The 25,143-nt window shown below is 44.5% G+C and overlaps 1 protein-coding gene across 1 annotated transcript; it reads right to left on the bottom strand.

Annotated features, from left to right (window-relative positions):
• Positions 1–1,009: 1,009 nt before the first annotated feature.
• FAM110B (family with sequence similarity 110 member B) lies at positions 1,010–3,921 on the bottom strand. The gene has a single exon (XM_037803080.1). It carries the CDS (start codon positions 3,698–3,700, stop codon positions 2,597–2,599), a length of 1,104 nt encoding a protein of 367 aa, XP_037659008.1. The 5' UTR covers positions 3,701–3,921; the 3' UTR covers positions 1,010–2,596.
• Between the last annotated feature and the right edge of the window lie 21,222 nt (positions 3,922–25,143).

Raw genomic sequence — 25,143 nt, 5'->3', positions numbered from 1 at the left:
GTGCTTTGATTTATAGCTCTGTCTGAATATGGATTACACACAATATTGAAACACTGGAAGATTCAAAGATAATCTATGGCTAAAACCAGCACCGGTGGTTTAGATAGCTAAAAAGTGCCCACCCCCCACAACTTGTTTCCTTTGTAAAGTAACATCTATTTCTTGGTATTTCAATAGTCCCAGAAAGAGGTGGATGTACAGACATTAAGCCATATATGTTTTAAATGGCCACATTTCTACAAGAGTGGTAAGGGAAGAAAACATTTTTATCCTGTCATCTTTAGTTAACGGCATCACCACTTCTCACAGCTGCATTGCAAAATGTTTCTTCTAGGAAAGAACGGTTCTAGTTCAACCAAAAATTAATCAGAGAACCAGGAAGAATTCAAAACCAGTAGAGAGTCAAGGAACTATATCTGCTTTTCAGAAGGAAAATGTTTAACAGCTGGCACTCATACGATGTTTCTGAAAATTTCTTTTGAATAACGCTTTGTTTTGCACTTGCATATAACATGAAGCTTTCGAAGAAATGCTAATCTTCAAGTAACTTGACTCCATAAATAAATTTGTGTTGAATACTCAATGTCTTAATAATGGGAGATAAGAAATGTACGCTAAGAGGAGTGAAATCACTCTTAAAATAAATCTGACAATCCACATCCCCTCGACGCAGAGAATGTGTCGTCGGCTGCTGCCGTTCAGAGCCAGATACGGGGCCTAAACACGGAGTCACTCAACAGATGATGCGGTGAAGGAGGAATGAATGAATGGGTGAATGGACACGCACAAATAGAAACAAGGCCACATAATTCAAAGTCACGTCTCCACTGTAAGAACTCATAAATATTTACAACTGAAGAGCCTTGTGGGAGATGTGAAAAATTCTCATGTTGAAGAAGGATAAAAATAACAGAAGTGTGAACTAAGTAAAGAAGCCACAGGATATTTTTAGGCAACTCTATGAAACTATGCTAGCAAAGGCACATCGCTATAACGACCATGGAGAATGATGCAGTTCCGATTCATTGCGATCTGGGTGAATAGAACGCGATGAAAGAATGTTTCTTCAAGACTATCCGAGAAACTGCTTCTGGCTCAGAGTCCACAGTTAAGCTTCCGTGGAGGGAGAAAAGGGAAGGACAAAGAGAAAACACCACAATTACTGCCCGTACCAGAGCTATTTATTAGCATAACTTTTTTTTTCCTTGAAAGATTTCATAACAACCGAAGTATGTACAAAGTCTTACAGCATTTACACCATAAAAAGTTTGATTAGCTGATGACGTCTACGACAGAGCTGCAAAGGATTGTACTTCAAAGCATGACTACTCCAGCAGTGACCACTTACTTTTACCCACTGCTACCACAGCCCCCATGTCAGCTGACTGCCAGTTCACTCAACCACCCAGAAGACACGTTATTGGGAGGGAAAAAAAAAAGGGACAAGTTGATATGCAGCTCTGGAGACCATAAAGGAGGGGAAGCTACAGTGCTGTGTTTCTACAGCTTCTTAGAGCTGTAAGAAAGGGCCACAGCCTGACAGGACAACATTTGCAAGACAGTGTAAAGACACTGCTCAGATATGGTTCAGCTACGAGACTGATTTACTTTTGAAGAGGAGGCTTTATACTGATATGGCTGTGTGTTTCTGTTTTTGTTCATGTTTTTTCAGATAGCTCAAACCTGCAGGAGCCCCACTCCCTTCTCCCAAATAAAGCAAAAATAACAAAGAAAGAGAGAGAGGGAGGGAAACAGCAGGGAATTAGTGGTTCTTGACCACTGCCCCCAGCAAAAAAATATATATACTTGTATTTTAAAAAGGCATTCAGTATGTTTTAGGGTAGCCATTCCTGTCAAAAGATTAATAATAGAAATTTCTGAATTATCCCCCAAACAAAACAATGTCTACAAAACCTTCAAATCCCCAATTCTCCCAGCTTCGGCCATCCTTCCTTCATCAGATCCGATCATAATTACACAGAACCACCAACATTTTATACACTGAATCAGACTCAAAACTTAGCGTCGTTGCCCCAACAATTACTTCCATTAGTGGCAAAAGAATTTCAAAACATCAACTGTTAACATCAGGCTCTCCACTTTATACCTCAGAAAACCCAGCCTGATTCTTCCCTTGGGTCAGTCAGATCCCATTTATTTTCCCATTGTGACACTCTCACAGGTAGACCAAGTGGCTTTTTAATTCCAAAAAGATTCTACTTCTCAACTTCAAAGCCAGTTGACAAAACTTTTAATGAAGACACAACAGCAGGGGATATAAAAACACAAGAACCACATACATAGCGAAGGAGTCGTGGACCATTTGTTTTTGTGTGTTTGCTTAGAACCAAGCCCTAATTGGATTCCAGCCTGAAAACTTTGGGCGGATGACGTGTGGGTTCAGCCAAGGCTCTGCAGTGACGCATCGCGTGGATGCCGGGTTCAGCCCCCATGTTGACAGGCATGCAACTCGAAAACATTGCACAACAAGCAACACAAAGAGCGGAGAAGCTTACAAGACTTCCAGGAGGCCTCACAGCCTTCACTACCGAGTATGCACGGACAGGTACCCTCCCGCCTTCCCTCGGCCTCCCTCTTACACGTGGGAGACCTTCTGGGACTCTCTAGCTTGCTTGATGCTGTACAACCACTTGATGATCCGGGCGTTTCTTTCGATGGCAGAGATGCCGTACGGGGCCCGGTCGTTGGTGCTGTCGTCATTCCTAAGGTCACTGTTACTGTCCTGAGACTGCTCACAGTCCGAGCTGATCATGCTTGCGCTGCGGAAGTTGAGGGAGATGATGTCCGAGTTGGCCCTGGCAAAGTTCTCCATGCCGAGATTGTCGAGCTCTTCCGGGTCCAGACCGCAGTAGTTGAAGAACCGCTCCACGTCGGCATCCACGCGGAAGTACCTGTCGCTCAAGTCCGATTTCGACCGCTGCAGGGAGGGCCTCCGGCTCACGCCGCAAGCTGGCTCCACGGGGTCGGCGTCGGGAGACTTCGCCGGAGCAATGGCAGCGATCTTGGGCTTGGGAGGCAGGGGCGGCGCGGAACTACTGCAGGGGATCGCTTTGAAGGGCTTGGCGCTCGTCACTTTGCGGATGTCGGACGAGCTGTGGGAGACGTGCAGGAAGGACTCGGCAGACTGTTCCAGCAGCCTCCTGCTCACGTGCGAGCTGCCCTCCTGGGGGCTGCCGTGGCCCTGCGTGGGGTAGACCTTCAGCGACTCCGCGAAGGAATGTCGGTGCAGGTCGGTGGCGTCCGACCTGTGGGGCGGCCAGTTCCGGGGGCCGTGCTTGTGACCAGAGCCGGCGCTGGAGCCCTCAGAGCTGTTGATGATGTTCTTCAGGATCTCCAGTTTTAAGTTCTCCCTCTGCACGCCGCCCTCCGTCTTGGCGTTGCCGCCGAACACCTTCAGGGTAGGGCTGCCCAGGCCTCGCTTGGCGGCGGGCGGCTTGGCCAGCACGGCGGGCTTCACGGGCTCCTGCTTGGCGTTGATGACCTCTTGGCTCTTGACGTACTTGGCCTTATCGGCCTCCAGCCTCTCCACGGCGCTGAGCCTCTTGGGGTTGGGCTCCGCTGGCCTGCGGAAGTAGTCGGGCCCCTTGTTGAGGATGCGCAGGGGGACGGCGGAGGTGAAGGTGCCGGCGGGGCTGACCGGCTTCACCATGCTACCTGTCTGGAGCGCCTCGGTGGGCATGGTGGGTGGTCTCTCCCCGGCGGCCGTGTTGGATTCTCTTCCGGGCGCCTCCAGAGGGACTGAACAGACACATGTACACGAAGCGCAGAGGGCAGCAGAGGGAGCCTGGAATCTGCGTGTCACCAGCAGCACCTCATCTCACGGCTCATTAACTGCCACTGGTGCTTTGATTTGCTTTTCTCCCCCGCTCCTTGAAGGCAGCTCCTGGACCAAAAAAAAAAAAAAAAAAAAAAAAAAGCCACAAGCCACAAGTGCCTTTAATCTGCTTCACTGCCTCCTTTCTTCTCACTGAGGGAGGTGGGAGTTTCCTTCAGGTCTTTGTGTTCAATTGCACGCAGAGCTGAAACACAAAACAACCAACCGCGGGTTAGGATCGGGGAGTGACATCACGGCTCTAGCAACAGGGACAGGCTGCAGCTCCTCCGCCTCCTTCCAGCAACCCCAGCCCGCAGCTCCGCCGCCCAGACCCCACCGGCTCAGCGGAGGATGCTACTGATTCCAGGTGATTCCCAGGACCACCGGGGCCGGGCATCTGAGCCCGCGCTCGGGAGCACGTCAGTCAGACGTGGGTGTCTGGAGGAAAGAAAGGGCTTAAATCTACTCTAGCTGCCTCGCCTTGGAGAGAACTGCCTTCTGATCGTGCCGTTTGTGTTATTTATATCAAGGCCGCTAAATGCTGCAGGAAAGCAGAAATGCATAGAAAGCAAAATCCCACTTCCCAGCCCATTAAGTGCTGACGGGTTCCTAAGGGTCCCTTACCTGCTTTAGGTCACGACCGCATAATTATAACATGGCTTTTCCTCAATGGAGCAAAACTTCTGACTCCTTACTACCGAACTTTCAATAATACTAGCAACAGTCACACTTTTTTTACTCTTTCAAAAACTGAAAAAGATGGGCATGATATGAGATTGGTAGTAAAGAAGGAAAAACAATGGCAACATGTTTCAGATATCTTATTTTTGCCAAGCAAAATATCTGAAATGCTTTCTCCTCAGAAACAAGAAAGTTTATGAAGTCCATCCCATTAAATTCGAGCTTGGTTTTAATATTAAAAAGTTTACAAAGACTTCTAGATTAACTATCTAGATCAATAAATAATTTGATCAGAAATAAGTTGCACAGTGTTTCACACAATGCATAGAAATCAAAAGTTTCTTGATGGTGCTTATATTCCCAGATGCCAAACAGTCTGATGACCAAAATCTTCAGATGTCACTCACACCAAAATATTTTAGTTTATGTTGCAAAAAACTTGGGTAATAGTTAAGCATTTATGGAATGCATACAGGACTTTCTGAACAACTTGACTGCCACCCCCCCACCCCCCAAAAAAAGAAACCTGCGACAAACCTGAAACACTATAATTTAGCACTAATTGGTGTTCCCAATATAAAAACTGCAAGGAGTCATCCTATGTAACACACAACATACTGTAACATTTCTGTCTGGAGCCCTCCAGACAACTTCTCTTGTTTCCAGTTCCTGTTAGTGCTGGCAAAGAACATTTACAAATGTATTGGCTTTCCAAAACAACTGGATAATAACCTTATTGTCAGCTTTAGTTATAATTAGGAATGTTAAGAGGAGTAATGAATCCAGTAAACATGTCAAACAACTAATTTACAAAGTAAATAAAAGATAGTTATAAAATCATGTGTCCTCCTGGAAGGGTGGTTGCTGATCCTTTCCCTTATCACCTTCTGAAACACGTATTCTCTAAATTCAACACACTGCCATGTTCTGTGAAAGATAATTTTGGTAATCTGCAGAGGGATTTGTTCTAATAAAAATATTTTCCAGTGTAATATTTGAGAAGCCCCAGGGCAATCCCTACATAACGATTTCCTTTAATTGTGCAGTTCTATTTTGATACTTCAATTTTGTTTAATAAACAACCTCCTCTCATTAAGATTAAATGAGATTTCTTTTTTCTTTTTGAACATATTTTGAAAGAAATGCCAGAAGGAAACCCAGACTCTTCTCTGGAGTCTCTGCGTCTCAGCCACAACATGTTTCCTTGTCCACCACCCTGGGCTCCAGGGCATGGGGCCCCTCCTGGGGCTGCACGTACAATCTAGCCCCCTCCACTAAGGGCTCTCACCAGCCAGGGCAACTGGGGAAAGGCCTGAGCCTGGAGGCAACCCTGCTGCATCACATCTGGGTCCTCTGAGATGGAGCTGCCCCCAGGACAGGTCTTGTTCCTACAGGGAGTGATGTAACATTTCCACTGATCACCTCTGGGGCTTCCCAAATGTGTCCATGGAAGGGACAGCACCTGAAGACTTGGGGACAGAGCCAAGGGTAAAGGGCAGGGCTGAGAGTGGTACCCATCAGCTTTGTGCCTGGGAAGATGCCAAGTGGGCAGCAGGAGATGGAGCTTGCCTCCCCTCTCCTCGGGGGCTGTCCCCTCATCTGTGACAAGGCTGGGCGGACTAGAGACCTATCATCCCTTCTAGCTCTAAAACGATGTGGTTTTGAGGAATCAAGAATGAGGGAGTTATTTCCAATTTCAAAATGGCAATTCGGAATCCTGGCGAATGACTGAACTTTTCTGTGATTTCTAAATTTGCGCTTCTCAGGGAAATGTTCTTTGAATGAAGGGTTGCAGTTATCTTCGAACGTTCTCTGGCAAGGGTTACCACAAATGCGATTAAGGTTCATGCTCGCCTGCATGACCTTCCTCTCTTCTAAAAGTCCACGGCCACTGGGCGACTCTCCTGCGTGCCCTCTCTGTCTGGGAAGACAGGACTTGGTCACAGTTCTGAGCACTCAATAAAGAATCACTACTCTTAACTGTCAGAGGGACAAATACCACCAGTTCATTTTCCAGGAAGCAGTCCCCAGATGGCTAGCTGTCTTCGTTTCACACTGCTTTCTTTCTTCAAGGAAAGAAGATGTGGAAAGGGGTAGAGTAACATAAATCGAGGTGAGAACCCCACCAGGTGGCCTGGGGTCTCCTGCCAAGCTCCCCCATTGGCCACCCCCCCACCCACCCCTAATCTTAGAAAGCAATAACTAGCCATAAAACCAGTGTGAAAGGATTTGGCTAGAAATAGCAATTATTTGCATATACTATACACCTCATTTCCTTTTTGTTTCCAACCCCTCTTCTTTCCTCCACCATTCCCGATTGCCCTAATAATTTTCCACACAGTGATGATGTTTAGAAATGGCCACAGAGTTTGAAAGTTTTAATTTGAACTCTTTGGGGAGGGGGTAAAGCATCTTATTGGAAGATTCCAAAGCAACGAGAGAGCTGAGAACTTAGCCGGGAGCTACAGTTTAACAATAACGAGATATACTCATGTCCTTGCCAACAAACGAAACCTACTTAGAAAATAACGAAGGTGGCTTGAGCTGCCCCTTCTCTTAATACTTTCTTAATCCTTAACTTCCGTTTTGGCACCTTTTGATGTTTTAACTGTGTTGGCAGGTCAGAGGTGTGGAATCCTGGAGACATGCTGTTTGCAGTGTGCGCTTTGTTATGATAGGGACAAAGGACATTGGACATGATGGTGGAATGGTAAATACACACTTGGTACACATCATCGGCATGAACGCAAGGCACCTTCAATTCTGCTCAGCCTCCACCCTCTGACATCCTGGCACGACTCCAGTGCAGCCCTATCCCCATCCACAGCATGGAGTGGGGTCTCGGAGGGCACTGCTTGAGTGGGAGGGCCTCCTCCCTCCTCTTCATAGCGTGTAAGAGAAGGGAAATGAGATCTCAGCCTCATAGGGTTTTCATTGATGAAAGTGATTGTAAAGCCCTGCTTGATTCATGCGTGACTTATGACCGAGAAGGGAGAACACAAGCCGGAACGAAGGAGAAGCTTCCATTCACAGATCATTCTGGCTACATTCTGCACCGCTGAATACTCACTTGGAAGTTTCAGGAAAGGATAGAAAGTCCTGGAGAAAAGCGGCTTGGCAGAGCTGGGGTGCCAGGTGGCCTACTTGGCATGTTCTCTCAGGAACAGAGGATGCACGTGGAGTCAGATAGGAACACATAAGCCATGGGGGCAGGCGGTGGTGGGGGACGTGGCCTGCTGGCCCCCTCCCGACCGAGGAATAGGCCAGCAGGGGCCCAATCATCTGTGTGCAAGTCCTCGTCTGCACGGGGAGGGTTGATGTTGCCGAAAGCCAGCTGCGGGATCCACTCTAGCTGCGCTGTGCAGACGCTGATGCTCCTTCATATCTGTGCCAGTTTGGATGTATTATGTCCCCCAAAATGCCATTATCTTTAATGCAATCTTGGGGGGGCAGACATATTAGTGTTGATTAGGTTGGAACCTTTGGATTAGGTTGTTTCCATGGAGATGTGACCCAACCAACTGTAGGTGATAGCTCTGATTAGATTATTTCCATGGAGGTGTGGCCCTGTCCATTCAGCATGGGCCTTGATTAGTTTGCTGGAGCCCTATAGGAGCTCAGACAGAAGTAGCTTGGTGCTGCAGCTGAGAGACACATTTTGAAGATGGCTGTTGAAAGCTGATGCTGATATTTTGGAGAACGCCGTTTTGAAACGCAGTCTGAAAGCAAGCAGACACCAGCCATGTGCCTCTCCAGCTAACAGAGGTTTTCCGGATGCCGATGGCCTTTCTCCAGTGAAGGTACCCTATTGTTGATGCCTTATCTTGGACACTATGGCCTTAAGACTGTAGCTTTGTAACCAAATAACCCCCCCCCCTCCTTTTTAAATAAAAGCCAATCCATTTCTGGTGTTTTGCATAATGGCAGCATTAACAAACTGGAACAATATCCCTGGGGAGCTTCTCAAAATGCAGAGTATGATTCTTGGGGCCCCAGATTCTGCATTTCTAACCAGATCTTAGGTGACACCAATGGTGCTGGTCTGTGGCCTCTGAGTGGCCTGGGCGACAGGCGCGGAAAGCCCATTCCCGTCCTTGCACTAGCCAGCACCCAATTAGACCCAAAATGCCTTTGGCACAGAGGCAGTGGGCTAAGATGCCAAGCTTTCTTTCTCGTCTCTTAAATGAGCATGAAGTCTGGGGCTTTTGAAAGTCCCCAAATAGCTATCCCAGAGAATCTGAAGCTTTTAAAACCAAAGTGGCCTGAATCCTTCTCATTTCAACCTTGCCAGCTGCTCACAGGCCCTTAGGTGACGGCAACATGGCTGAGCTGCAGTATGCTGGTCGTAAGTAAATTTGCAGCCCTATGGGCATAGGGTGATAGGAAATGGGACTCAGTACACACAGTTTATTTTTAAAATGCTGAAGCAAAAGCTCCTTTAAACCAGGCAGTACTTACCTAAATGCTATGGGATCAGGCAGGCACCGTGAACTTGAGCAGAATGGAGGGCACATGGCCTGTCCAAGGGGCCTCCAGCTAAGAACCGCCAGTGGGGAGGGGCATCCAGATCCCTGCACAAATTCTGCTGATTTTAAAATTCAAAGATAAAACCCAAAGGCCAAATTTAGTCTGCTCTTTTGCTACCTTTCCTTTCAAAAGTGCTTCTGGTGAGTAAAAAGAAAAAGGTAGTTAATGCCTAATCCCCCTGGAAGTTCTAATTAGGAAGGGAAGCAGTGGAGTTAGAGCAAGGACTTTGACAAATGGCTATAACTCCGACTCACCTGCACAAATTTCTTAAGTATGTGAAAAACAGATCATTTCTCACATGTGCTAAGCCTTAAAATAGGGAGTAAACCACTGTTCCAGTTTGCTAATGCTGCTGGGATGCAAAACACCAGAAATGGACTGGCTTTTATAAAGGGGGTTTATTTGGTTACAAAGTTACTAGTCTTAAGGCCATAAACTGTCCATCAACAAAGGGCACCTTCACTGGAGAAAGGCCATTGGCATCCAGAAGACCTTTGTTAGCTGGGAAGGCATGTGGCTGGTGTCTGCTTGCTCCCAGCTTGCATTTCAAAATGGTGTTCCCAAAATGTCAGTGTCAGCTTCCAAGGGCCGTCTTCAAAATGTCTGTCTCAGCTACAGCAGCGAGCTCCTTATGTCTGAGCTTATATAAGGATCTAGTGAACTAATCAAGGCCCATGCTGAATGGGCAGGGCCACACATCCATGGAAATTATCTAATCAGAGTTATCACCCACAGTTGGGTGGGTCACATCTCCATGGAAACACTCTGTCAAAGAATTACAATCTAATCAACCCTAATACATCAGCCCCCACAGGATTGCATCAAAGATAATGGCATTTTGGGGGACATAATACATCCAAACCGGCACAACCACCATGAAGGTGAGCTTGACTAATTCCACCCTAAGTGACCTGACATCTCAGTGCCTTGATTTTATCTATATCTATAAAAACAAATGTATTGAATTTGGTGAGCTTGAAATACATCTTTAGCTCAAACACTCTTTTATTCTGTAGAGGCAAATAGCAACCTCTGAGGCCAATGAGAGTTCTTGAAGAACAGATTCTTCTAGTTTCTTAACAAGTCAGATCATAAAACACAATAGGTGAAAAACTGTCCCACGAAGTACTGCTTTTCTGAATTTGGGGAATTTCTGAATTATTTGTTGAATATTATTGACCATCATTTCTTGAATGTTACTCTTATTTCCTTGGTTACTGACTGGGGCTCCCTCTCACATCTACATCTTTATTTTTTCCATTTAAGAACAGAGCTGCATTCTTGTTGGTGGGGTGAAAAGACAGAGCTTTACATGACTAACTTTTGAATTCTTTACAAAAGTAAGAGACATGTTCTCAACATACAAGAGTGTTTAATGAATTATGGGCTGTGTTCAACAAATTGATTAGTACCTAGTGACCAAAAAATGATGCCTAAGAGCTAAAGAAACAGAAAAGTCACTAACTTAATTTATAAAGGAGATTCAAAATAAAAATGATGAATATTAACTAGAGAATGCTGATAAATGCAGAAGGACTGTCTCGACGGGCTTGAAGTTGAAGAACAGTGATGGGAAAAGTACGTGAATGAAGACACGGAAGGTGGGAGAAGCATGGTCAGAGCCACTCCCTGTTGAGTTCATGATACATTCGGGAAACATAAAGGACAGTTCTGGAGCCTGAAGTAGGGCCCCGGAGGACAGCGGTGGGAGACCCAGTGGGGCAGGGGAGGGGCAGGAAGGTTTTGGATTTTATACCAAGAGTAAGGGGAAGGCACTAAAGGGTAATTAACCATTAATCAATGCTTTAATTGAACATTAAAGAATCCCCCTAGCAGCAGAGTGAGGATGGGATGAGGGGAGCAGGGATGGCTGCAGAGACCAGTTAGAGCTGCCAAGCGGTCCCCTAATACGTTGCTGCCTACAGGTAATGACTGAGGAGCCCTGGGCAGGTGACTTCACCTTCCTGTGCCTCGGTTTCCCTCCTCAAAAGTTACCTACCTCTTCAGGGTTTCTGAGAAGGCTAAATAAGAGCACAGACGACAGGTGCTTCCAATAGCTCCAGGCGCATGGGCATTTTTCATTCCCGTTATCATTACTGGGAGGGTGGTCTTTGAGGATGGAGAGAAGCGTGGACAGTTTCAAGAGATGTTTGAGACGTGCACTTGGCCGGACCTGGAGACTGACTGGAGGCTTCCTGCTCTCCTACCGAGAAGTGGTCTGTGGGGAGGTACACGAAGGCCTTCACGATCTAGCCCTGCCTGCCTCTCCAGTCTAATCCCGTCCCTTCCTCTTTGCACCCCAGACTTCAGCCAAATAGAATGACAGTGGATCCTCTACCCCGGCTGGGTGCTTTCCTGTGCACCTGTTATTCTGTCCACCTGAGACTTTTTCTTTTTTTTTTAAAGTAACAAAGTTCCATGAAAATTGTCATCTTCTTAATGTGAATCACAAACAGTTAACAATATTGTGGTTATCACAAAAATTTATATTTCAAAGCAAAATGAATGTATAAATAATGCTTAGTATCTGTGGGCCAGAGGAAGCAATGCCATTGCATTTGGAAGATATTCATTCATTTTAATTAATAAGATACATCATTTTTTCAACATATTTCCTTTTCCTTCCCTTCTTACTATATAGTCACTTATATAACTTCTTTTATACTGTGAGAATGAATAAGTTGCAAAGAAGGCAAAAGTAAAGGAAAATGACAAAAGTGAAAATGTAAATGGGGTAAAGTAACAAAACCATGGATCAAAAAAGACTGAATTTGAACTCTAAAAATGTAATGGAAACTAAGAAATCAGAGGGCTGACCATCCAGAAATATTAAGTCAAAATTAGGAGCTATGCCTTTTCCATTACTAAATGACATATACCTTCTTACTTATTGCCATGGTAAAATCCCCCAGTATCTATAACTCCAACAGCCATATCTTGTTTTGACTGACCTCGATGTTGTTAGCAATCAGCTCAAAGTTGCAAGTAAAATAAGTTTCTTTCCAACAACATTATCATTTTATCTATTCTTTGAAACCAATGACCTTTCGTCATAACATTTGACTTTTAATTCCATGCCTAGTCATCGTTTAGCTGATTCTTTCAGTTGGCCAGAGTGGGTCTTCTAATGTTAATTAAAACAAAACAAAACAAAAAACAAAAAAAGAAGAATCCTTCTGCCCTAGATTTCCACTGGGCATTTTAATTTTGGGTTAAACTGTGCCCCCCCAAAAGGCATGTTCAAGTCTAACCCGATTCCATGAATGTGATTTATTTGGAAATGGGGTCTTTGACCATGTGCTTGGTGAAGATGAGGCCAGACTGGATTAGGATGGGGACTACTCCAGTGCCTACACAGAAGAACGGACACAGAAGGAGGACGGCCACGTGAAGACAGAGGCCGAGGCTGCAAGGGTGAATTTACCAGGGAAGGAGCGCAGAGGCCTATCGGCCAACACTAGAAGCTGGAAGAGGCAAGGATTCTCCCCAAAAGGCTTCGGAAGGAGCCTGGCCCCGCCAACACCTCCATCTCAGGTGCTGGGCCTCCAGAACCTAGGGGAAGACATTTCCAGTGTTTACAGCCACCAAATCTGTGGCAATTTGTTACAGCAATCCTAAGGAAATTAAGACAATGGGTAAACCACATCCCCACTCTTTCAGCAACCCCTTTAAGCCTTGTTTCTTTGAACACATCTGCTCTAAACTACCAGAAGATGTGAAACAAATGTTGGGAAAGTGCCACACTGGCAGAAAGGCCGATGTCTTCCTTCCGACGTCTTCGTGGACGTGGATCAAGAGATGTCTGCCGGGCTCTGCCATGAGGTGAGAGGCATTAGCACCAACATGTGAACATGGTTTTGGCACAACTGAGTACCTTAGTCACTGTGGCATGTTCCATAAAGTCTCCATGGAATGCTCAATTAGCGAATACTGACTCACTGCTCCAGGGGAAACACAGGGTTAAGTTCCCACGAGCCTCTGGCTACAATGTTTTTGTCAACCAATCAATATATGACCTGGTTTTCTGTGTTTCCATTTAAAGATACCTTATTTAATTTATCCTGTTGATACTTCAGCATGGAACTTATAGCCAAAGCAATATAACTCATGCCTGAATGAAGCACATCTAGCAAGTATTTTCTCCGTGAGGCACATCACAGCCATCTAATGTTTAGGAACACTAGACAGCACTTTGGCACTGCACTTGGGGAGCTGTTTTAAATGGCGAAATCACCAACTAAAAGCACAAACATGTAAAACACCTGCCAACGCTGGCAATGGGTGCACTGGGTGACTCTGATTTTTTGCCACTCTGTGCATGTATGTGAACAACCAGAAAATGTCCCAAGCATTGATGTTGGGGTTGCAAATTAATTTTAGCAAGCAGGAGAACTGGCAAATAGAGAATCCACGAATAATGAGGTCCTACTGTACTGTGAAGGCAATATCCTGTAGGTGGCGCCCCCTTGAAGGGAAGCATGGAGAACGTATGATTTGTTTATAAGAGTTTTTGCATGATGTTAGATGGGCAGAGAAAGGTAACGGGTTTACTGGGACACCAGAAACCTTGGCACTGGGAGAAGAGAAAGAAGCGGGGCAGTCTTGAGCTCTCCAGCGGGGCTGTGTGTAGGGTGGTGACCACGTGAAACCCTCTGCATCCCTCATCTCCAACCTGGGGAGCTGGGATTCAGGGGCCACTGAGAGAAGCTGACGCAGGATCCTTGGGGGCTAAGGATTGGGGCACTGAGAGCAGCTGGCATCTGGGAGGTCCCAAGGCAGAGAAGGTGCTGGAGAAGCTGCAGTTGCAGCACGCAGCACAAGGGTGAGGGTTTTCTTGGGCACACACATGGACTTGGGGAAAGGGGATCTTCTGGGATTATCTTAAAAGGGTTTTCCTTCCCAAGAGGACTACCTGGGGAGGAAACGGATGGTGACAGAGGGAAGAAGGTCTGCTCAAAGCTCTGTGCAGAGCGGAAAGCCACTGAGCATCATCTGCGGAACCAAAAGCTCCCAAGGAGAACCTGCTCTGAAATCCGCCGGGACCCAGGGAGAGAGTCACCGGATTTCAGCTGGACTGGCCAAGGAAGAGGACCCTGGTCACCTTCCACCGTGACCCTCAGCCCAACACCACATTCACAGGCACAGACCAGCCTGCCCTGCCGGGTTAGAGGTGACGCCCAATGACCGGGACAGAAGCTAGGGCGAGGAAGAGGAGAGAAACGCTCCTTCCATCCCCTCCCTCCACTGCCACTGCCACCAAAGCTGGCCTGGGCTGGGAAAGGGGAGAAGCTTTCAACTGCACAAGAGGTTCGAGTTCTGATCATGACATTGGGTAGGGCTCTGTAATACCTGGAATGGATCTAAGGACTTGAAGATATTTAATAGTAACTGAAAAGGTGAGGTCTGAGATTTCATCCCAGAGATAAAAAGGAGGATTCAGTGGGATGAATTATTTGGGTATGGGAAAAAAGAATAAATGTGCATCCTGTTTATCCCCTAATAAATCCAGCTCGGGAAAGAACATAGTTCTGTACTGTGTCATTCAGGTTCTGCATCCTGGCTCCTGGAGGCCCCCCAGCAGGCCCTCTTGTAGACAGGACGCTGCTCTGCAAATCAAATATACTTGAGCTTGCTTTGTGTTCCTGATCTTACTGGCTCACACCCTTGGGCAAGTTACTCAAGCTCGTGGTGCCTCAGTTTCTCCTTTTATAAAATGTTGATAATAATGATTCCTTCACCCCACGTGGCTGATCTGAGACTTTGGGAAGATAATGCATCGAACGTGGTGAGCGGGGAACTTGGCACACAATGGTCAGCAAATGTAAGCTATTATTAAATTTTTTTTCCCAATGTACACAACGTGGCACTGATAATCACCATTAGATTTCGAGCTTTACAGTAACTGAACGATCTCTTTTCTTAAAACAACTCCATTCCTCTCAAATGACGTGTGTGTGTGTGCACGCTATTTCTGTCAAACCAGAGTGACTATGCAGTTTGTTTCAAAAGTCATTTGCGTGACCCCAATTTTATTTGAGTTACAAGGAAAATCTGTGGTTTCAAATTTCAAAGCAAACAATTATGCGAGGGAAATGGGCTAGAGTAAATAATAAAGCCGTTATTAAAAAGGAAATCAAACCTAAAACTGGTAGGTGAAAAAGAGCAGGTCAACTCTTAAGCCACCGTGGATTCTTTCTTTAATGTCATTCTCCAAGGTCGTTTAGAAAACTGGCTCATGTGCTTTGTTTTAATTTGCAAATAAATCCATTATAAAAAAATTGCTTCTGGTTTCTCTTAAAATACCTTCTTCTGATTTAAGGCAACTGAGATGAAATAGTGAATGAGAGGAAAATCACACACATACACACACATTTCTGGTTCAACATTCTTGCTTATTACAAAGTAAAGAATGTGCTACTGTTAAGAGGGCCACCAACCTTAATATGGGGGACCCTGACTTTTATGTGGGATCACAGACACTGATGAGCTTTATGTGGTTAGCATGAAAATTTGTTTGAAAATGCAATGACTTGCTTGATCAAATTACTGTAAGTAATTCAAAAGCAGGACTACTAGTACTCTAAATGTAAACTTGATGGGACTGCTTGCTTTATCCATGCAAACTTAAAACCTTCCTACTTTCTGTTAGAAAGAGCTCTGCCCGCCACTGCCCCACCACAACCAAGTCATTTCATTGTGCAGTTTCCTTCCACCAGAATATTACTAAAAACACAAACACAGAGTCTCTAGAAAATACTCAGAATAGATCTGGAATCTTCCTCCCCAAATTGGGGCCAACCGCCTTGTTCTGTAAAAACAGATGGATTGCATGTCTGTCTTCATATCACCCACCCACCTAACACCTTCAGGGAGACTGTTCTGTCTGTACAGGTGAATGCCAGGTTCTGGAAGCTCAGCTTGAGCTCTATCAGGGCAAAGCTATGTGCTGAAAATGGAACTGGGGTGGCTGAGATGGGGAGTAATGGAGAGAAGAGACTTTGTGGCCTCAACTTCCTGATGTGCAGATGGAGGACAGGCTGCTTTACCTTCAGCTGTGAGAACGTAGAGGTCACGGCCAAGCTCCAAATGAAGGTGGAGTTCCAGGAACTATTACCCTTTTTGACAGATGACTCTACTCAAGTCATGGATCTTAGAAGACTTGCTAGTTAACATGAGTCTAAGGCTTCGCTGCTTCCCCTATGCTAGGCAGTCTGGGAGCACCTTTCAGGAAGCATCAGAAGCAGCAGCAAGTCAATGACCGCGACTGATGGGGAGCATGGAGCTCACGGAGGCTTTGTGCTTTGGCTTCAGGCTCACATCTCCTCCATCCTTGCAATGACCTGGTTAAGAAGGCAGTTCTGATCCACTTGTACAGTGAGCAGGTAAGGAATGTAGGAGTGGCACTCAGTTCACTTGGCCTGGAAGCCAGGCCTGTGCAAGTGAACCCAAAGCTTGGGTCTTCTCAGCTCCCATTTCCACTCCACTCACCAACATCTACTTGAAACATCTGCTCTCGTGAATTACTGCTCTTTACTTGAGCTGTGTCTACTGGCAGCACACGTGTTAAGGGAGATTACAGCGGCGACACAGAGACTTTATTTCTGAAAATATTCTATTTCTAAAATGTGAACAGCCTTGGAGCAAAAGATAAAATTTATTCTGAAAGAACTATTAAAGCATATGTGATTGTAAAATAGTGAAATGTTTAAACTTCAAGGGAGAAAAAGCAAAGCAGCATGTTTTGGGAAGTGGGCCAAGATCACTGTGCATGTATTAGAGAAATTTCTAGATAAACTGAAATGTGTTACAAAAAATCCCCATTAGCAATGGCCACTTCTTATGAAGCACCCGTGCTCAAGGAGGGAAGGTAAAATGGTTATAAATTGGGTTTCATTAGTTTTCCATTTTCTTTCTTCATACTATTGACTGCAGCTTTATCAAAGTTGGCTGAACTTTGATGAGAATAATGAAAGATGTATTAGAAGAACAATAAGCAACATCAGCCTCCAGATTCAATTTGTTGTTAGAGCATTTGGAGAACAGGATCAGAAATGTTTTATTGCCATTTCAACTAAAGCCAAAACTACACATAATCACACTCATTAAAATGTTCACTGAGTTAAACTAAATCTAAACACTCAGTAGAAGGTCTAGTATATCTGTACAACTTTTTTTAAAATTTTATTTTTATTTTTTTATTGTAAAGATTCAATGAAGATGTCAGATAAACTTGGGAAGTTACCGGACTTGGGAAGTTGAGTTTGGAATTCACTTCTAATCTGAAACATCATTCAATGTGCATCCTTTTCTTGGAGAACATGGCACAATAGCACATGAATGCACAAAGAACTGGTGACTCACGGCTTGACAGACACACCAGACTGTACTTAGATCACAAATGAAGTGCAAAGCAAAACTGATACACGTTAGAATTTTCTGGCAGAAAAACTAGTAGGGTCATTTAAAAATAACCAACATTGTTGATCTCATTTGCCAAAGAACACCTAGAATTATTTTCCACCTCTTGAACAACTCTTCCTACGGTAGTCATTGGAACAAGCAGTTCTTTGCCTCAAGTGTACTCAGAAAAGACAAACAGTGTTTTTCTCATTTCCAAGGCTTCAGACTGAACTGTGGAATAAATCACAATTTTCAAAATAAGACATGTAAGACAGAGAGACACCTATTTTTGCAGCACATATTTTAATCTTCGAGCACTCAACAAATCTTACACAAAATCATTTCAAGCCTAGATCGGCACAAGGTAAGGCATCACCACAATTTGTACTTGGACTATTAATTTTTGGTTCAAGAGGCGAGGTGCTCAGTCACAGCTAGTATGTTCACTGCACCTCACCCAGGCCTGCCCGAGCCCTGCCTCTGAGCTGGTTGGAACTAAAGCAGCAGGCAGAAGGACAACTGACAGGCTGTGCTGGGCAGTGTGGCTGCAGCTGGAGAGAGTCAGGGGGAAAAAGGTGGTGGGAGCTGGGTTTGCGGCCACGGGCCCTCTTCTACCTGTCGGGCCTCACCTTTCACCACGACCCCTCCTCTCTGCCCAATTCTCTGACACCTCATGCTTTGGCACACTCTACCCTCTTCTGCCAGGCCTTGATCTGAATCTTCCAAGCTGAGCATTGCATCCTCTGAAAAGCCTTTTCTGGCCCCTCGTTCTGCATCTGAGCCTTCCTTCCAGGTGGGGCTACCTCTCCTCCTTCCTCAAGGTCAAGGCCAGCTGTGGGCTGGGGCTGCCAGCTCCCTCCATCCCTCAGCACCAAACCTGACTGGGGGAGACCAAACCGGGAATCTCTCGTAGGGACACCCCTGTGCCATGCGTCCAGAAGTGTCTTTGGTTTAACATAAAAGTAAAAAGAAAACTCTAAAACTTAGTCTAATGTGCTATCAAAAAGGCTTTGCTTCTTGTAACTTTGCTCACTTCCCCACCTCCCTGCCTCTGCGGCCAAAAAAGGAAAAAGCGAGTTCACTTAAGAGGCTCTCTAAGGATTACGATCATCTAAAACTTATATTAAAAGTAATCCGATAAATATTTGAAATAAAAACTACAGGCATTGCTGGATCAACAAAATGGATCTTTCCTTACAGCTGAACACTCTGCCTCCAAAACACATTCACACATAATGTACGTGTTTTTTACACTATTCCTTGATGTTTTCACTTTAAATATGATACTCTCTGCCTCTGCATGGGTTATGTTTTTAGTGTCTCATTCTTGTTTACTAAAGAAAAATGACTCATCTAAACTGAAAAAAAATTAGTTGACTTTCAGAAATAGTATATTTTCTCAGTCTCTAACAAGTTTTTGTTATTGTTTAGTGAGAAATGGTTTTGTTATGTTTTAAGAAGAAAGAGAATACAATTTTGCTTGCAGTAAAAGGTACTGTGGTAGTTTAGGGCTTCGTGACCTCTTAGGCTTTTGATTCTGGGCACAAACATCTAAGTCTAAGAAGAGAACCACAGTAGCAACCATTCACTCGGTACCTTTTATTTGCTAGATCTCACGGCAGGCAGGACATATGCCTTAAATTTAACAGCCAGCTCTGCCTAGGCGGTCTCACTGGTCTCGCTCCGCAGATGGGGAAACTGAGGCTCAGAAGTTTTAAGTACCTTGGCTGGAGTTAGTCGGGGAACCCTGGTGTCTCTATAGTCAAAACCCCTGCTTTCCGACTGTCGTGATCAGTTAGTTGTGCAAGCATCCCTGGCTTCAGGAGTGAAGAGAGGCATATTTAGAAGCCATCCAAGAAGGGATGGAGGGATAGATACTGACTAGCACCCTGCTCACCCCAGTTCCCCCTACCCCCATACGATGATGCCAAACACCAAGCTATACTCACAGCAAACCTCCTTTCTGCCACTGAAGGGAGACCCAGCCAGCAGTGAAAGGAGGGAGAGGCAGGAGGATGTTTTTCCGAAAACTCAGGGCAACGAACACATGGATATAATAAAGAAAAGAGGTCCAATAAATCCCATATGGGGCAGTGGCACTGAAAGCTCTTTGTTTGGTAAGATTCTCCAAGGGGCTCTCAGAATTTCACTAAGCCCTTCTTAATGGGAAATAATTATTTTAATATCCTAAGGAAATTAAAAAATCTTCTCAACAACAGAAAAGTAATGCCAAAAAAAAAAAAAAATCACCACCTGATTGGATAAAAATCAGACATGATCTTTGCAAAGCTTGAACCTGCCTCTGGGCTTGTTTACGGAAGGGCATTTATCTTTCAAACCACAGAGCAACACTTGATACGAGAAAAACTATTTTCCATGACGATCCCATCCTCAGGAAAACCAACCCCTGAAATGGACACAGTTAAGTAAAGGAGAGTGCAGGAAGCACCAAAAGTGTATATCAAATACACCACTTCAAAGAACAACCTTCAGGAAAGATTTATTGAGCATCTACTATGTGCTGTGATTCAGGTGTGAACAAAATGAACAAAAAACATGGGACATGCATGTCGGTGGAGGAGGTAGCAAGAAACGATAAATGAAGCTTGCAGTATGATAAGTCCAGGTGCTAAAAAAAAAATCAAAAAGGATGTAGTAAGGTGGAAATTATTGTTGACTTTGAGAACAAGAGTTTCGGTGATGTGCTCAGGAAGGGTTTGGGGGAGAACAGGAAGGAAGGAATGGGAGACAGTGAGTGGTGACAGCTCATTTCAGGAGTTCTGAGATGAGGTGAGTTTTGAAGCTGGAAGGGCTCTGCAGGTTGCATTACGTACTGCAACAAACACACTTTCTTCACAGTAATGTGCCTTCCTGTGGGCGTGAACCCACTGCACATGGGACCTTCTGAAGATGTTACCTTTAGGTAAAGTGTGGCCCAACTGAATCAAGGTGGGTCTTAATTTGGATCACTGGAGGCCTTTTAAAAAGAACCCGGCGGTCAGAGAAGCGAGAAAGGACAGGACACAGCTGTGTGACAGGAGGAAGGGGTGAGCCAAGGAACCCCAAGCCCTGCTGGCAGCCAGCACAGAATGCTATAGTCTTTGGGGAGAAAGCATGATTTCTGGAAGAATTATAGCCTCAAAACCGAGGGCAATAAATTCCTGTTGTTTAGGCCAAAATCTGTTTGTGGTATCACAACAGCAGGTCAGACAAGCTAAGACAAGGGCTGAGCAGGGTCAGGGGGGTTTTTGTTTTTGTTTTTTTTTTAAGATAGTGGAAATGACAGCGTGTTTATATGTTGATGGGAATGACAGCATAGAAAGAGAAAATGCACGTGAACTTTATACTATTACACTGAGGGGGAGGGGATAAAAAGTGAAGCAAAAACTTTCACACAGGTGGTAATAACAGTTTATAGGGTGCAGAAGGTTGTAGGGGATTTTTCACACTGGTCCCTAGCAACAGAGAAGCTTCTATAAAAACAGCCCCAGACATCCCTGAAGATCGGGAAAGTGATTAAACTAGAGGAAGGGGTAGCAACAGACAAGATGGAATTTAACAAAAAATTATGAACACTGAATATTTATATTATTTGCTTTTTCTTAGTTGCTAGGGTATTAGAATGGATAGAGGAAAGAATTGAAGTGGTGGAACGGCAACCCATAAATCCTTTGAAATTTGTTCTATAGCTACTTGTTAAGTTGTATTTTGAAAGCCATATCTTTTTGTACATATGTTAGATTTCACAATAAGGAAGTAACTGAAACTATGGTACTATAACTCATAATAACTTTGGAAATTTCTTATATATCTACTTGTTAAATCATACTTTGAAAGATATTACTTTTTTGTATATACATTATATTTCGTAATAAGGAAATAAATGAAACTGCGGAATTATAACCTATAATGTTCTTTGAAATTTGCTCTCCAACTGCTTGCTGAATTGCACTTGGAAAGTTATCACTTTTATGTTTATATGTTATATTTTACAACTAAAAAAAAACAAACAAACAGCCCCAGAAGGCACGGCAGGGATGTGTGCCTAACCAGGTCCCATGGAGCCTGAGGCTGGGCACAAACAGAGGGCATCGGGCTGAGGACACAAGACAGAGAGAGATGAGTGACATTATGCAGGGATGTTCACCACGAGCCAGCCGTTACCTCCTAATAGAGACGGGCAGCCGGCTCAGACGCAAAACCTAACAGTGACAGGGAATGTCAGCTCTCCTTTGCTAGTCGCCTCCTTCTGCCCAAAGCAAAACATCTGCTGAATGACAATTTTATCTTCTACGAGACAGAGGGAGAAAGTATTGCTTCTGAGAATTTAAGGTGCACAGACAAAGGAAGTGGGAGAAAAGGGGGCAGAATCAGAACCTTCTAGAAAAACCATGAAGAATTCACAAAGTATACAACAGCTAAGGAAGGAAGTCCATTCCTTTGACAAACAGTTACCCAGTGTCTACCGGGTGCCAGGTGCTGTTCTAGGTGCTGGAGATGAAACAGACGCGATTCCCTGCCCTCCTGGCACACTTGGGGAGCAGCTGGCACAATTCTGAGTAAAGGTAGCGGGATTCTATGGTTAGGTCCTAAAGAAAAATGGCAGGGGAGCCCCCAAAATGAAAGTGACATCATGTTCATTCACAACCATTCTAGTGACAAGGCAGAGGTCGGGGCATCTGATACAAACAGATGACAGAGGACCCTAAAGCGGTCAGGGGGGTAAGCAAACACAAAGAAAGGAGGGACCCAGAGCACACACGTGTGTAACCTTGTAAGGACAGGGCCATCAGGACGGAGAGCTCCTGTTGTCATTCGTGTGAGGTTCTGGGGCCAGGCACAACTCAAGTTCACTGTGGATCTGCCCTGTATTTCCACGTGACCGTCAGCAAGTTACAAGCCTCACTCTACCCTTTAGGTGCTTTATCTGTAAAATGGGCGTGACACTAAAAAATAGCATAGCACAGGTGACAATACTTGTTAGGTACTGCTCTTTTGGAATAAAACACCATGGGATAAATATCGTAGAAGCCAGTAGCGGCAACCTGAAGATAAATACAGAGAAGAATTTTGAGCAATTAAAATTGCCCAAGCTGGACTTAGCCACTTTGTAGAGAGCTTTTTATTTCAGGCAGCATTCCTGTTGAGGTTGGCTTACCGTCCACACAAGAAGTTCAGAGGGGATTCCTGTAATGGGTGGGTGGGTGTGGCAGATGAACGTAAAGTTCCTTTCCAATAGGCTCTGTGCTTCTTTGAAACTCTTCTCATTGCCTAGATTTAACTGACTACTCTACAAGCCAGGAGAAAGGAACATGAAGACAGAAGGCAAAAGAAGATACATTCAAAGATAAACTATAATAAATAATTAAGCATCAAAAGAGTAATTGCAACAGAATATGTTTGGCAATATATTTGATAATTATTTTGGAAAAGCGGAATAACTTGATAAGCAAGAATATTTTTGATACATAGATTAAGACTTAGAAGAAACATACAGTAAAGAGAGGAAAGTGTAAGCCAAGCAGGCTAGAAGGGTCAAAGAGCAAGAGGAAGGAAGGGTGAGCAGGATTTCTCACCAGCTCTATGCAATGGGGGCCAGTGACTGACCCCAGAACCAGCTTGGCTCTCTGCTGGTGAGCCTTCCATTCCTCACTGCTCTAGTCGTTAGGAATCTGTGCCCCTACTGGCCCCAAATCTCATTTACTTCTTATATGGCACATTTCAACTTCTAGATACAGAACGTGGAGGGACCTTCAAAGAGTGCAGACACTCCAACACTGACTGCTGAGAGGTTCTGGGCTGAACACGGAACCCACCGAGGAGGAGCCATTCGTCAGGCTCGTGGGTGATCTGCAGGGTGACAGCAGGGGTGACAGCGACTGGACGGGGGCCGGAAGCTGCCCCTGATGGTGGCCCCATCTAGACAGCTCGATGTTCACGATGACAAACTGGGCCAGTGCCAATAGCTGCGTTATTTTTTTATATAAGGTATACAGTTTGAGTTCATGCTATCCCAAAGTGTTCAGAAAACATTTAGACTGAAGCTACAGTTCAGTGATGAAGTCGTTTTAAACCCTCCAGCAGATCCTGGTATTAACAGAAGACAGGAGGCCACGGGCTTAGAACCAAGAGATCCTGCCAGAAACCACTCGGGATGCAATGTCTGGGTCTCTTTGATTCATGCAATTTCCCCCTCCATTAGCTTAGAAGGACTCTTAATTTTTTTATGGCATTCTTTTTTCTTTATTGATTTGTAGAGGGAGGGTATTGGATTTTTCTCTTTTGTTTAAAAGCATTAAAGGTAGACTGAGGCTTTTAAACTGACTTCTGTTTTACTTGCCAAGATCACTCCAATTGTTCTTTGTAGAATTCAGGGAGACTGAGCCTTCCTGTGTTTGTGATAGTTATTTATAAAAACATTTAAATAAATGAAGACAATACATATATGAAGGTTAAAGTGCTCCTTTTATCAAGCTACAGTTGGCCATTGAAATGAAATGCAGCTTAGGGAGGCAATGAAAAGAAACTATATAAAAAAGCAATTGTCTATTTCAGAAAGTATTTCCGTAGTTCTTTTCTAGCCTTTGGATAAATAACTACTCGATATTCAACTTCTCATTTTTCAATGCCAGCTTTTTTAAACATTATGATAAACATTATAAAATGACCCACTTCCCCTGACACCTAAGAAAAGTGGTATGTCATTTCAAAACCCGTTTCTCCCACTTGCAGGGCAAAACACAAATATTGATATGGTCATCCTTCTCTGACAGATGGGAAGGCCACTTTCTCAAATAAAAAAGTTATACTGCAAAATAGATCTATCAAATGTTCCCTTACAGCTGGACAATTTAATGCAATCCTTGGGTTCAGCTCTCTATCTGGAATCTTACGGTAGGCTGGGATTACTCAAAACAGAGCCTTGCAGGACTAAGTAATGAAGAAATAGTAGGATTAGAGAGATCTTTGAAGAGTAGGGTTCTGTACGAGCAGTGGGTCTCTTTGTGAGCACTGGGCTCAAACTGAGAAGACAACCAGAACCCTGCAGGGTTACAGGAAAGGGGCCATGAAACACTGAGTGCAGAGAGGACTCAGGACTCAGTTTGGTTGAGGTGTGAATCCTGCTTCCACATCTTCCAGCTCTGCAACCTTGGGCAAGTAAGTTCCCCTCTCTGTGCCTCCATTTCCCATCTGTACAATGGGAATAACATTCCCTGCCCCAGAGGGGGGTTGTGAGGGTTTCATGGCATAATGCATACAAAGCCCCTAGCACAGGGCCTTGCACATAGTAGGCATGCACTAAATTTTACAGTTACTGCAGTACTGTTCTTAACTGAAAACATTAAAGGTATTTGGTATTCTTGGAAAATCATTTCCCTGGTCAGTTCATCACTTGCAAAGCACAAGGAAAATTCTAGGTTTTCTTGTTAAAAAAAAAAAGAAATCCATCAAAACCAGAATCTGTATCTAAAAAACAAAATCTCGCTGGGATTTTGACAGGCATTGCATTAAACCTGTATATCAATTTCAGAGAGAACTGACATCTTTAAGAGGCTGAGTTTTCCAATCCAGGAACATGGTATGTCTTTACATTCATTTGGATCCTCTTTGGTTTCTTTCATCAGCATTTTGCAGTTTCACTGTAAAATTCCTATATGTGTTTTATTAGCATTTCACTGAAGTATTTCATTTTTTTGGAG

This window comes from Choloepus didactylus, chromosome 14 (assembly GCF_015220235.1).
Source record: "Choloepus didactylus isolate mChoDid1 chromosome 14, mChoDid1.pri, whole genome shotgun sequence".
Taxonomy (NCBI): Eukaryota; Metazoa; Chordata; class Mammalia; order Pilosa; family Megalonychidae; genus Choloepus; species Choloepus didactylus.
The sequence above is the reverse complement of the archived record's forward strand: the minus strand, read 5'-3'. Positions and strand labels throughout refer to the sequence as shown.

What these genes read in the sequence shown, in the direction of transcription:
- FAM110B (XM_037803080.1), bottom strand. Translation starts at nt 3,700, where the DNA reads ATGCCCACCGAGGCGCTCCAGACAGGTAGCATGGTGAAGCCGGTCAGC.